The 12,705-nt window shown below is 34.3% G+C and overlaps 1 protein-coding gene across 2 annotated transcripts in view; it reads left to right on the top strand.

The window, feature by feature from the left end:
* The window catches only part of FGF7 (fibroblast growth factor 7), a 28,756-nt gene extending 17,705 nt beyond the window's left edge, over window positions 1–11,051 (top strand). Inside the window, exons 3-4 of one of the 2 annotated variants that reach the window (XM_010192271.1) lie at window positions 9,782–9,885; window positions 10,291–11,051. In XM_010192271.1, coding sequence (XP_010190573.1) covers window positions 9,782–9,885; window positions 10,291–10,485 — 299 coding nt within the window. In that variant the 3' untranslated portion in view covers window positions 10,486–11,051. The remainder of the gene's footprint in view (window positions 1–9,781; window positions 9,886–10,290) is intronic. The other variant, XM_010192270.1, reaches the window with a different exon arrangement.
* Window positions 11,052–12,705: the final 1,654 nt, after the last annotated feature.

Genomic DNA, 12,705 nt, shown 5'->3' with positions numbered 1-12,705 from the left:
GTGTTTCGTGGGGGGGGGGGGGGAAGTCTTCCATAGACATGACATGACCAATTTAATGTCAACTATGATCACCAATTCTACCCAGGAAAGGGGGAGGGAAGATTAATCTGCAGTGATGCTGAGGCAAGACACCAGAATGGCAGCTCTTTACTAGGTGAAAACACAAAACAGCACAGCAACAAATATCAAAGAGCAAATAAATATATTTAAAAACTTTTGTGTTACGGAAAAACCTGGAGGGACAGCAGGTTCTGGTCCCATGTGGAATTTTCCAAGTTTCAAATAATCAAAATAGCTGTGGGCACTGAAACTCTAAATTTGGGAAGTTTTGTGTCATAAATGGAAGTATCTCGCTTTGCTGTGAAAAGGTTAATTAGCAGTGTTTTACATTTACTTTTGCTATTTTAAAGCTAGATTCTAAAAGTCTGCAAAACTTGAAAAGATCTTTTTTTTCAGTGAAATTGGCACAAAAGAATACTAGAAATATCCTTCATCTGAGTTTTTTAAATATTTATTGTACAAGTTTAGCTCTAAATGACTACATCGTTAATTTTCTTACTGCTTGGAAACAATTATACTTTGTAAACAGACAGTCCATCCTTTTTTTCCATTTTTAATAGCAGTAAATTATTAATGCTGTAATAAGAGAGTACTTTTTCAGGCTGAGGATTAAGACTTGGATTTTACATGCCACTATTAATTCTAAAAAATAATATTATTTTTCATTATAACCATATGTTGAGCTCCAAGGCAATTTTTATTGGAGGGAAATGGAGTTTCCTGAAAAATAAGAAATGACTACATGCTGTATAAGAGGCTGATCAAGAAAATATTTATATGAAATACACAGTGGAGATCAGCAAAGTGAAGGGTTCTAATAAGTTTAATGAGAAATTCACGAGTGAATGATTGCCTGGGGCAGCATGTTATGCAGCCATTACTATGTACTGCTGCTCACAAGTCAGACCTCTAAATTGAAAAGTTCCATAGTTTTACAATCTCCTTCAGTGAAAAATGTTACAGCCTTTTGGTTCTGAAGATCAAATCAAGAGCAACAGTGGAAAGACAGTGGTCCACAGAATTAATGGTCCAGAGACGTACACAGAAGAGGAGAAAGCAATTTAGAATCAGAATATCCAAGCCAAATTCTTATTAAGTTACCATTTCCTATGAAGAATGAAGCATTTTATTTGCATATCTATCTAACTCACCAACATTAGCAGAGAGTTAACATAAAACTGAGGCCAAACAGGCTGCACAATAAGGAAAAACACTCAGAAATGCTAAGCTATTTCTCTTCAGCAATAATTCATTGCAATATGGTCACTGAAATCCTCACTACAGTAGTTAGTGGAGGTAAGCTTTACTGAGTGTTGGAAACTGATGAGCACTTTTATTCACTTTAAAAGTAATTAGAAATAAAAAGTAACTAGAAAAGGTGTCTTTTAACATTTACTCACTGCAGATCAAATATGGTAACTCTGTAAGTGAAAAGGAAGGTATATTTCCTGAACATCAATCTGGAATTTCAAACCAGACTCTTCTTTTTATGCTGTGGTACCAGTGATACACGTTCAGAAGGCCAGATTACACATTTGACAATGCATGCAAAGCTGTGTAAATACTTTGAACAATGCAGACTTAAAAGTGGAACATGGCTTACTCCTTCCTTTTCTGTCACAAAGGCAAACACCCACAAGTGCAAGTACACATGCAAAGAACAGATCTTGTAAGTAAAATAACAGCATTTCTAAACAGTCATTTTAGTTCCCTGTCATATTTTTTCTCTTCTGTTTGATTGTCATCTTGCTTTTTTTATATTTTTAAATTTACAGAGTTAGCAAGTTAGCAGTTTCTTTCAGAGACCTTGACATGGCTCCCATTCCAACTTCTCTGTCAACTGCTGAATACCACCAGAACAATGGTTTATAATAAAGTTGTTTCATCTAACAATGCATGTATTTATTAGTTCATAGGATTGGCAAACAGTGCCAACTATCCATAAATCAGTTATGGATAATATAATGCCAAGTAAGGAATCTTGAAAATGATCAATAAATGAAAATCCACTGAAGTGCAAAAAGTACTTTGATGGACATCTGTTTAGCAATTAGTTGACTTTTTAAGAAATAGAGTATTCCTACTGTTTTTGTGCCCAGTGGATTGCAAAAAGTTAATTAAACAATTAAGTTACAATTAATAAAACATGTTCTGCACATGGACTAAATCTTATAAGCAAATTCTGTTACTTGAGGATGCTTGAACAATATGCTGCATCAAGTCCTCAAGGAATATCGCTCTATCGTTAATTACGTTTCCTCAGACAACCACAATTTTTCCTGCTTGGAATTATACATGGGACAAAACCAGGAGTTTTGAGTGCTCTGAATATTTGTCCATGATATCCAGATGTCTGGCACCTCACTGAAGCAGTAGCTTCAACTGTTCCACTGAAAATCCTTGACAGATCTATTGTTTACGTGCAGATAATTTGTACATATTCATATCTAGGGTGCTTCAGATAGTCTACACATGCACAGCAAATGCACGCATGGATACAGCACAATGCCTCTAAATAATTAGCCTTTCATATTGGTCCATGCCGTAAATAACAATGTATTTTATTAGTGTCAATGCTATAAATCCAAATTATGAGTAACACATGGATAAACAAATATAAGAGTTAAAAAAAGAAAATTGTAGTGTACGTGTGTACTAGCTTGTTTTCTGAGATGATATCTCTTAAACTAATACCTTTATTTGCAGCAAATTTTTTACCATTACATTTTATATTTGAGAGAGAATGAGCACACAAACTGCTCTCTGTAAAAAAGAACTTCAAGCCACATCTATTTAAAAATATGATTGAGAATCAAAATAACTTCAGCACAAATAAGTATTTCACAATATACACACTATTTTTTTAAGAGACAGAAAGAGGTAATGTTTCCTGAAACCAGTGACTTACAAAACTACGCAATGAAAGCATTCATTTACTTTCAGAAAACAAACACTGATAGACTCTTCTGGAAAAACATTTCAAGTGAAATAGGGCAGCTAATGAATGTATTTACTGCGCTGGCTCACTGAATGCATGTAGTAACACTAGGAAAGCTTTCCAAAGCACTGTATGATTGACCATCATGACTTGTATTTTCTTGCTTTAAGAGGCAAAACCATTAACTTATTAAATCCCAGAACAAAAGAACAAAGTACATTAAATACTATTAAATACTGTCTTGTAAGCAATGACGAGAGCATTTTTCTTGGCCTTGAGTCATCTGCAAAGGTCACTTGAATCTATAAACGCGTGCTCCAAACTTAATTAATTAGAAACACAAGTCAGTGAAATTTGGAAGTTTCATTTGTTTTGACTTATTCTCCATCCAAGTCTTTTCCGCCTCCTCTTTCCTTATTTGCGATTCCACATACTTTATCGTAAGACAATTCTGCCAGGCAAGGGTGTTTCACAGACACATTCCTCACAAGTGCTAAACTGTCAGTGTCAGCTCCCTACCCCTAAACATCAGCAACAGAATGTTTTTTCCAACTTTTTCCAACTGTGCACAGAGAGGCAACAAGAAATAAAGTGCTGTAAATATCACACAGAATTTGGTATTGTAAAGCATTTAGAATATTTTAAAAATCAGCATTAGATCTATTATCTGTTAGCTATTTTTTAAAAAGGAAGTAACAAGAACGTTAAATTATAACTGGCTTCTGGACGTTTGCTTTTGCTTTCCTTTCCTTAAAAAAATACACTTTTCCTCTTCTTCCCTTCTTTCCAGCATTTAGAAGACTGCAGAAGTCTTCTTAGCAGTTTCCACCTTAGCCTGAAACATTTTATCATAACACATGTACCTGAGAGAACAGGAAAATACTGGGATGAAATTGCTGTCAGTCTTGCTGAAAAACGTAATGGATGACAAAATTTCGCTTTGAGTTCATGTCTACGAAAAACTCTGATACTGGCAAATCGAGATGCAATGACCAGAAACATCATGTGATAGATATTGAGGGGATAACTGTCAACATACACAAACGTTTGGAAAAAGAGCCAGCTGATGAGGGACTGAATAGAATGTGTGCTTTGAAACCTTTTCTGAAACCTTCCTGAACAATCTCATCGCCCAACACATTGGGGCAGCTCCGTGGCTCAGTGGTTCTGCTCTGCTGCTCTTCAATGACCTGTTGGACGGGTTGTTACCTCCTGCTGGACCTTCCGTAGGGTGCTGCACTTACACGTTTCCTTACAGCTCTCAGAAGTAAGAGTTGCAATTGCTCTTTCAGCCTCTTGGCTACAAAATTATTAAAGCCGAAATGCCCTGGATATGCTAAACCACCAGGCTCTCACTAGTTACAGATAGGATGTTGTTATTTGAGGATATTATGGGCAAACATAAAGAAACTCTGCCTACTCAGCTATGGCTGTATATAGTTGGAAATTGGTTTAATATAACCTGTACACAGATTGTATAGCAATAAAGCGAAGACTTTTTAAAACAAATAAAATGTCAGTCTTACCATGTTGTAAAAGGAAAAAAAAGGGGGAGGGAAAGCAAAAAAGAAGCATTAATTAAATCAGAAAAAGATACTTAATATCATGTGATTAAAACCAAAGTTCTCAAATACCACTTGCCGAGAAAGAACTATCTCACATGAGAATGCTCAGTTTTGTATCGATGATGTAGCTAATTGCCATTTTGTCTACAGAAATGTCCAGCCTGAGGTACTGTCCTGTTTCACAGGCCACAGTAGTGGAAAAAGTCCAGACAGAAAAGTCTCTACTGGTAAAGTACCGAGCAACTGTCACTCTAGATCAGAACGACAGGGAACTCACCTCATTTATTATGTAAATTGTCTCCAAAACCCGATATGTATTTCATACTAAAATGGTTGTGTCAACCCAACGGGTTGTTTCTTTTTGCTACTGGATTTTATATCAAATGTCTGTTATTTAGCTTGCACCAAGTGGTTAAAAAGACTGCTGCCAGCGTCCATAGTTGTTGTCTTCTAAAGAGAAACTATATCCCTTCTCAGCTGAGTGTCTTTTACATACACAAGACAGAATTTCAGCTCTGTAGGAAACTTCATTCACTGCAGGAATTTTAAGCTACATTTGATACACTGACCATACAACCATGTAAAATTGTTTGGAATTTCATGCTGATTTTACAGAAATTACAGTTGGTTTCAATTTTGTATGCCCATTTTCAGTTTTTTTAATTCTTTCTGGCTTTAATCTGATTTCTTTCCCAGTTACTTCGTGGTATACTCAAGTCTTCTCTTAAACCTCTTCTGAACTTTTATGTGGATGCTTTAGATAGAGTTACTTTAAAACACAGTTTACATAGGAAGCACATAAGAATAGACTTGCTAATATAAGACAAGGAATACTTGTCTAACAATACTGTTAGACCAAGAAGAGGCTTTCCTTAGTACAGTTTCTAACTGTAGATTTTAGTTCTTTATAATTTCTCTGAAGTATCTGGTGCTACATAAACTAACACTTAGAAACTGGCACAGACAAATCTCGTGTGTGCCTGTTCCGTGTTTTTCCCCATTTCTGTATTTCTTTCTTTCTCTATTTCTTTTTGTTCTGAAAAGACTTTAGCTTACTATACCTCTCCTGCCTCACTGAAGGAACCATCTTAGGGATAAAATCCTGGCTCAACTAAGTTAGCTGAAATCTTACTATTCACTTTAATGAGGACAGAATTGTTGCCTCTACGTATAAAATGGCCCACAAACATAACACAACATAGCAGGTTTACTTCTATTACCATTTTCCTACAGATACAGAAACTATGAATCAGCTAACAAGAATTAGCATGAACACTGAAGCTCACAGTAGAGGAGCAACAAAACTAATGCATTTTAATTCCATTCATATCTTAAAGGCGGACAAAAACTGTATACTAGAAAAGACAATTTTTAGCTTTGGTGAATTTTACTTAACTCAGGTTACCATCCCTATAAACTAATCTTTAGAGTATATTACTGTTTTGTTGTTGACCTTAATACCACTTGGAGGAAAAGCTGTTTCTGCATTTATAGAAAAATGAGATGATTGGGTTACTTTCCCAGTACACCAAATGTTCTTCCTGGCTAGTCTTATTGAATACATTGAAATAATCCAGAATTTAAAAATGAAAGAGAGGAGAAAAAAGAAGAGGTTTGGGGTGCTTCTTAAAGAACAAACAAACTAAGAAGATCACATTCACAGACTTGGCTGAATGTAACAGTCACAACTGTATAACAAACCATATACACTAAAAGCATAAGGATAACCGTATCAGCTCAGAGCCAAATTTCATTTAGCCCAACATCTGTTGGCAAGAATTGCCAGTAGCAGATGAATACGGCAAGTATAGAAGAAACAGGAAACACCTGGTCAAAACTCTGGTTGAACAGTCTTATTACCTTTTGGCACCTATTGCTGGATTAGGTTCCTACCTGCAACAACCCATCCTAGTGCCCATTTACCATTATGCAATTTCTCTTACAGCGACTGAGTACGAGTAACACATACGAAATAAAGACAGATCGATACATCTATAATGTCATACAGCATAATATAATGTGTTATCCTTACTTTACAGAGATACTGAAAGGAAATTAAATGAAGAGGGGAAAATATAACTTACTTTCTCTGTCTTATAGATTTATTATTTTATTATTTGATGTATGCTTTAGGAATTTCCTGCTTTGGTGTGATTATTACAATATAATAGAAAAGCTCTTTTCTATATTTAAAGATAAATATTTAAATATTATAAAATTGTAATCGGAACAGACAGCAATTTCCATTATTCACATCTCTTTAACCTCAAAGCTTGTGTTGAGTATTTATATATAAAGCTGAATATTAAAAACCAGAAAAGTAGTTTAGATGTTTTCACAGTGAGATCATGTTGTTTCTAAGTGTTAAAGATTCCATTAACTAGTTCATCAAAAAACTTGTGCTTTGAGAACTATGCCGTGCATAATAGGTGTGCAGGAGAAAGCTGGTCATCTTATAAACCTTATAAACTCTCTGTGGTCTTTTTTCTCTCTTTAACACTGCTAGTATTACAACATTTTTAGTGTGACACAGCTATTGGAGAGACCATGTGGTGTTCCCTCACTAAATTTACGAAGAGACGCACAGACAGAATATTTTCAGAAAAGTGCCACTCAAAGACCTAAAACATCCTCTGGATTTTTTATCACCTGTGAGTCAGGGTGTCAAATGTTATTTCTGTCAGAGTCGGCCCTAATTCTGGGGGCAAATAACTGCATAAAATTGTGAAAAGCACATAACAATATAGCAAATAGTACTGAATAGACACAATAATTTATGAATCTCAAATTATCTGTCTTTAATTAAAATGCATTGGGTTTTATGCACAACGGGATTTTACCAAACAAGATGAAAAGCCATGTAAAGTTCTGAACACTATGAATCATTCACACGTCATGCCCTTGTAAATTGTAAGCACAATATAACTTTGATAGATAACATTTTATTTTGCCATCCAGATATGCTATACGGGAGGCTTATAAAATATTTTTACATCCCAATTTCTATCCGATAGTGTAAATTTTCCACATGAAAGACATTTATGTCTCAACTAAGAATAAAGCAGAAAAACAAACACCCAAAACAAAATAATTTCTAAGTGCTAGTATGAATGTCACCATCTACTTCAGAAAAAAAAAAGCAGCTAAAAAAAATAATGTCAAAATTCTAATAATAATATTGCCTCGGACAAAAGCTTTTGCCATTTCCTTTTTTAAAGTAGTAGTATTTCTTACTACCGTAACTTCAGCCAACATCAGCTTACTCAAGGAAATCCCAATTCCTATTAGCATGACTTGTTTTAAAAAGTAATTTTGAATATTTCATTTTTTTAATTCTGTATAAATAATTTCATAGAAATATAGAAAACTCAAACATAGATTTTTTTTAAAAACCCTCTCCTTCAGTTAATGGCCAGCACAGGCAAAAGAACAAATGGATATAAGCTGTCACTGAAAAAACAGAGATTGCAAATTACTACAAAGTCTCTAGCCATTAAAATAAATCAAACTCTGGAACAGCCTTCGGCGGAAACACTGGGGGCAAAGAAATAACAACTCCAATTTAGTACTGGCAAAGTTCATGAAAAGAGAATTATCTGATGCAATTCCCAAGCTAGCAGAGCGCTGGACTTGATGACCCAGAGATCCCTTCCCCTGCTATGTTCTTTCTTTGGCTAGATGCAGATGTTCATCTGTTTTTCAGTCTCATTGTGGTTTTTCTAAAGTGAAATTTAAATGAAAGTTAATATAACTTTTGTAAGTTTCAGTTAGAAATTATCCTTTGTGAGAACTGTTGCTGGGCCTGCAGCAGAGTGGAACTTGTCAGAGAATTCTGAAAGCTTTACTTGAAGGTGGCTGGCATTATAGAGAAGCACAGAAGTACAAGTGTTCAGAGATGAACGCCTGGCAGGGCACACGCCATGGGAACAGCAAACCTGATCCACTGGCAGGGAAAACAGGAAAATACAAGGAAGCAATACAGGCTAGGATTGATACATCAGTAATGTCAAGGAAGAATGCAAACCGGAACAGTAAAGCAAGCAAAGGACATCAGGATAGAAAAAATACAGAGAAGGAGAAATGTCACAGATATTTCATGTGTTTCTAAAAAAACTAATTAATGAAAAATTATCATCATGTGTGGTGCCTATGAAGACGCAATACAAACTTGAAAGAGAGAAAAAGGAAATGTTTCGTTCAAGAGGAAGGTCATCCTTCAGGTGACAACCTAACACAAGCCTTCCTCTGCCCCTCCCTCGCTTATTAGAATTTGCCTAGAGTTGGCGGACTTTGAAAGACCCCATTTTGGAGGAGTTGCAGTACAGATGCTGCTGCACACAGTTCTGTAGGTGACACAGTATGGAAGAAAATGCCTCAAACTCAGAAGCATAACTCTGAACTATTGCTTAAAACAACAATAATATTTCCCTTTGAAAACAACCTGGTGTTGCTTAGTAACTTGCATGATCCTCCTGCCTTTGCTCAGGTGGTTTTTAATTAACAAAATAATACTTTTTATGTTGCAGGTAACTTAACTGTATCATGGTGACTACAGAAAGCTATTGCAGATACATGTCGGCAAGATGACAATAAAGTAATTCATAGAAAACAACTCTGAATGTTTTCTGGTTCTGAATAAATTAGTTCTCAGCACAGCTTTTAATGATTTTCAAATACACGTATCTTTACAGCTCCGATCAGTCATAAAAGCATACAAAGGTCAAGCAAATACTTTATCTTATTTAAGACACTGTGGTCTGTTTTCTATCACTGGCAAGTTCTAAGGTTTACACGCTTTCAAGGAGATGATACTGCTACACAAGGCTTCAAAACAAAGGCTTTACACAAATTCTATGAACCTTGATGGCTATGCATATAATTCTTCCAAATGAAACCTTAAGCCAGATAAATTCTAAGATACGCTGATTCTTTGAAAACAGAAAGTTACTTAAAATTGCAACTTCAGAATATACTTAAAAATTATCATCATACAGTATTTTAAGTAATTCTGTGCTGACATGATCACATACAGATGATTTTTTAAAGTCTAGCCCTTTCTTTTCATGAATAAATACATATTTTTTTCTGTTTTCTGAGAATGATTGCTTTAGATTTGCAATACAGACAGAAGTATTACAGAATACTGGTTTAACTAAACCTTTTAAGTTGACTGGAGATCAGACAACCATTTCACTGCCCTTACTGTGTGCCTTTGCAGGTATTCTAGAAATCCGAACAGTGGCAGTTGGAATAGTGGCAATCAAAGGAGTGGAAAGTGAATACTTTCTGGCAATGAACAAGTCAGGAAGACTTTATGGAAAGGTACGGATGCAAACTTCTCCTGTGTGTACAATCGTCACGTACAATCTTAAAGATATGTATTTTTAGATGTAACATCTGTACAGTTTGTGTAAAATAGATTCCTAACAAATTAACATGTATCCTGTACTTACCCCATACATCTCATACTAGATTTTTATGATGATTTAATAAATTCAGTGGTTACAGCTAATATACTTTTTTTAAAATGTGGACTACTAACAGGAAGCAGACAAAGCTAAAATATTCAATACTCAGATTTGAGAAGTCAAATTTATTTATTAAAAATATTAATAATATGTGGGGTTTATAATGCACATTCTTCTCCCATCTTCCCTAATCTAAATTAAAAAAAAACCCAAAACGCTTGTACTTATTTTAGTCTATTCTACTATTTACTCTCAACAGAAAGTATGCAATGAGGACTGCAATTTCATAGAACTGATTGAAGAAAACCATTATAACACATATGCTTCTGCAAAATGGACACACAAAGGAAAGGAGATGTTTGTTACTTTAAACCACAAAGGGGTCCCCATGAAAGGTAAAAAAACAAAGAAAGAACATAGAGCATCCCACTTTCTTCCTGTGGGAATATCCTAATCACAAATGAGCTATAAAGAACTAGTTCCAGCAGGAAGATTATTTTTAAGAAGACTATTTGAAAAGATATCAAGAGAGGCTGGAATACTACTGAGAAACTGAACAAGCTGGACTTGCGCATCGATGTTTATTTTTAAGAGACTACAAGAAAAAGATTTGAAAATATACACAAAATCAGATTTACTAACTAAAAGTTGTAAAGAATTCTAAAGAGTTGTACAATCATTATCTTAGTCATTTTAACTGGGTAGTTTCTTAAATTAATTTACCCTGAAGAATAAGTCATGACTTGATTATCTGATAATATTTTATTTAAAAAACCCTATCTGCTTCCTAAATATGGCTGCTATAATAATAATAAGCAGATTATAATGTGTAAAATATGTCAGACTTTAAGGCTGCTGGAATGAGTTGTCAGATTATCAAGTCAATGGTAAATGTGGAGGCTGAGCAGTATTTTAAATACTTCCCCTAAGAAACTGATATCCTATACATAAACTATATGATCAGAAAAAAAATATATAATCTTGTAAATGTTTATTGTTGTATTCAGATAAAAGCGTTAGTTTGGAAAAATTAAGTTTACTCTACTACAAAATGTTCCTATCTATTAATGAAACAAATACCTAATGCTGCTCTGAAAGATGTTTCAAATATAGTATGTAAAATAAGAATAGGAATAAATAATGTACTTCATCTCACTTTTCACAAATTAACATTTTATATAACGATGAAGCAAAAATTCAGACATATTAAGGTTTTTTATGTAACATATCCTATCTTTTGTATAATTCCTGTTAGGGCATACAGCTTTCAATATTGTTTTTCCATCCTTATACATGCTTTTTCTGTTGTTACAGCATTAAACTTTATTTTAAGTTGTATTTGAACTTTATTATTCTAAGTTATTTAAATGTTATTTATAAAAAAAATACTTACTAAGCTGCATCTGTTTCACATGCTTTTAATTCTAAAGGAATAACAAAATAGTCTGGCTGAGATGCATGATTTTTTTTGTGACCAGACACAGAGACTAGTACACAACCCTCTTGCCAACATACATTGGATGGCAGACAAAAACGACAGCCTGCAGCAAATCGTACAACAGACATCTCAAAAGAAACAATGCAAAAATGTCAAAAATCTTTGCCACATACTAATTGTATTCAATAGCATGCTCAGAGTTACAGCAGGTAAAAGAAGGCTGCAGTTCCAGCAGGCATTGGAAATAATTCTCAAATGGTAGAATCTATGCTTACAGAAATATGTAAGAGCCTATATGACCACTTTGAAACTTCAGCCAAATTCAATGTGACCTGATGAAGAAAAGACATCTTCAGTTTCTAGCTACTAGTGTTCAACTAAGCCCTAAACAACTAATGCATTATAGCGTTTCATTCTGTTCAGTTTGTTTTCAAGTTTTCTCGGTATTGTGATAATTGTGCTTAGATAAAGATAACCAAAAATTAGCTAAAACAGATGCTAGACAACTGGAATGGAGTCAAGTTAATTAAAAACGTTCTTAAATGCTCCGCTTTTCATTAGAAGTGTTCAGAGTCGACCATTTTGTCCTACATGAGACACTTTCTTTATAACAGCACTCACAGAAAATGGCAACATTTCTCTTTAACAAATATTTAATTTCTTTTAAAATACTTGTATAACAAATACTATAATTTGGAAATTAATGATTTTTAACTTGCTAGTATCAAACGCCAAAGTGCAGATCTAAATGGGTCTATGCAGAAAAATTCGTCAATACAGCTGTATCAGTAAACATCTGCTGTGCTTTTGCTAGTTTATCTGTTACTTATTCACTGAACATAAACTGTATTATCAAAGACTTTCTTGCTGATAACTGCCTGCACTGCTTTCTGTGAATATATAAACACTGAAATAAAGTTCACACTTATCAACATTAACATACTAGCAAAAGTTTCTAGATCTAAACAGGGTTAGCTGAAGCTTTGAAATAAAAATTAAAAGAACAAAATCTCATTAAGGTTGTGCTTAAAATCTTTACTTAAAATGTGAATATGCACATTAATACACAAATATATATGCCAAAAAAGCTTAAAATTAAATCCAGATACACACAAGCTCTTCTAAAAAGCTTTTAATTATGTAATTCACGAATATAGGAACACAGTCGAATAATTCCTGAACCCCAGTAGTAATTAGCCATTGCTCCTATATGCTTTATCTAATGGATCACGATAT

This window comes from Mesitornis unicolor, unplaced genomic scaffold (assembly GCF_000695765.1).
Source record: "Mesitornis unicolor isolate BGI_N332 unplaced genomic scaffold, ASM69576v1 scaffold4349, whole genome shotgun sequence".
Taxonomy (NCBI): domain Eukaryota; kingdom Metazoa; phylum Chordata; class Aves; order Mesitornithiformes; family Mesitornithidae; genus Mesitornis; species Mesitornis unicolor.
This window is presented reverse-complemented; position numbering and strand designations above follow the sequence as displayed.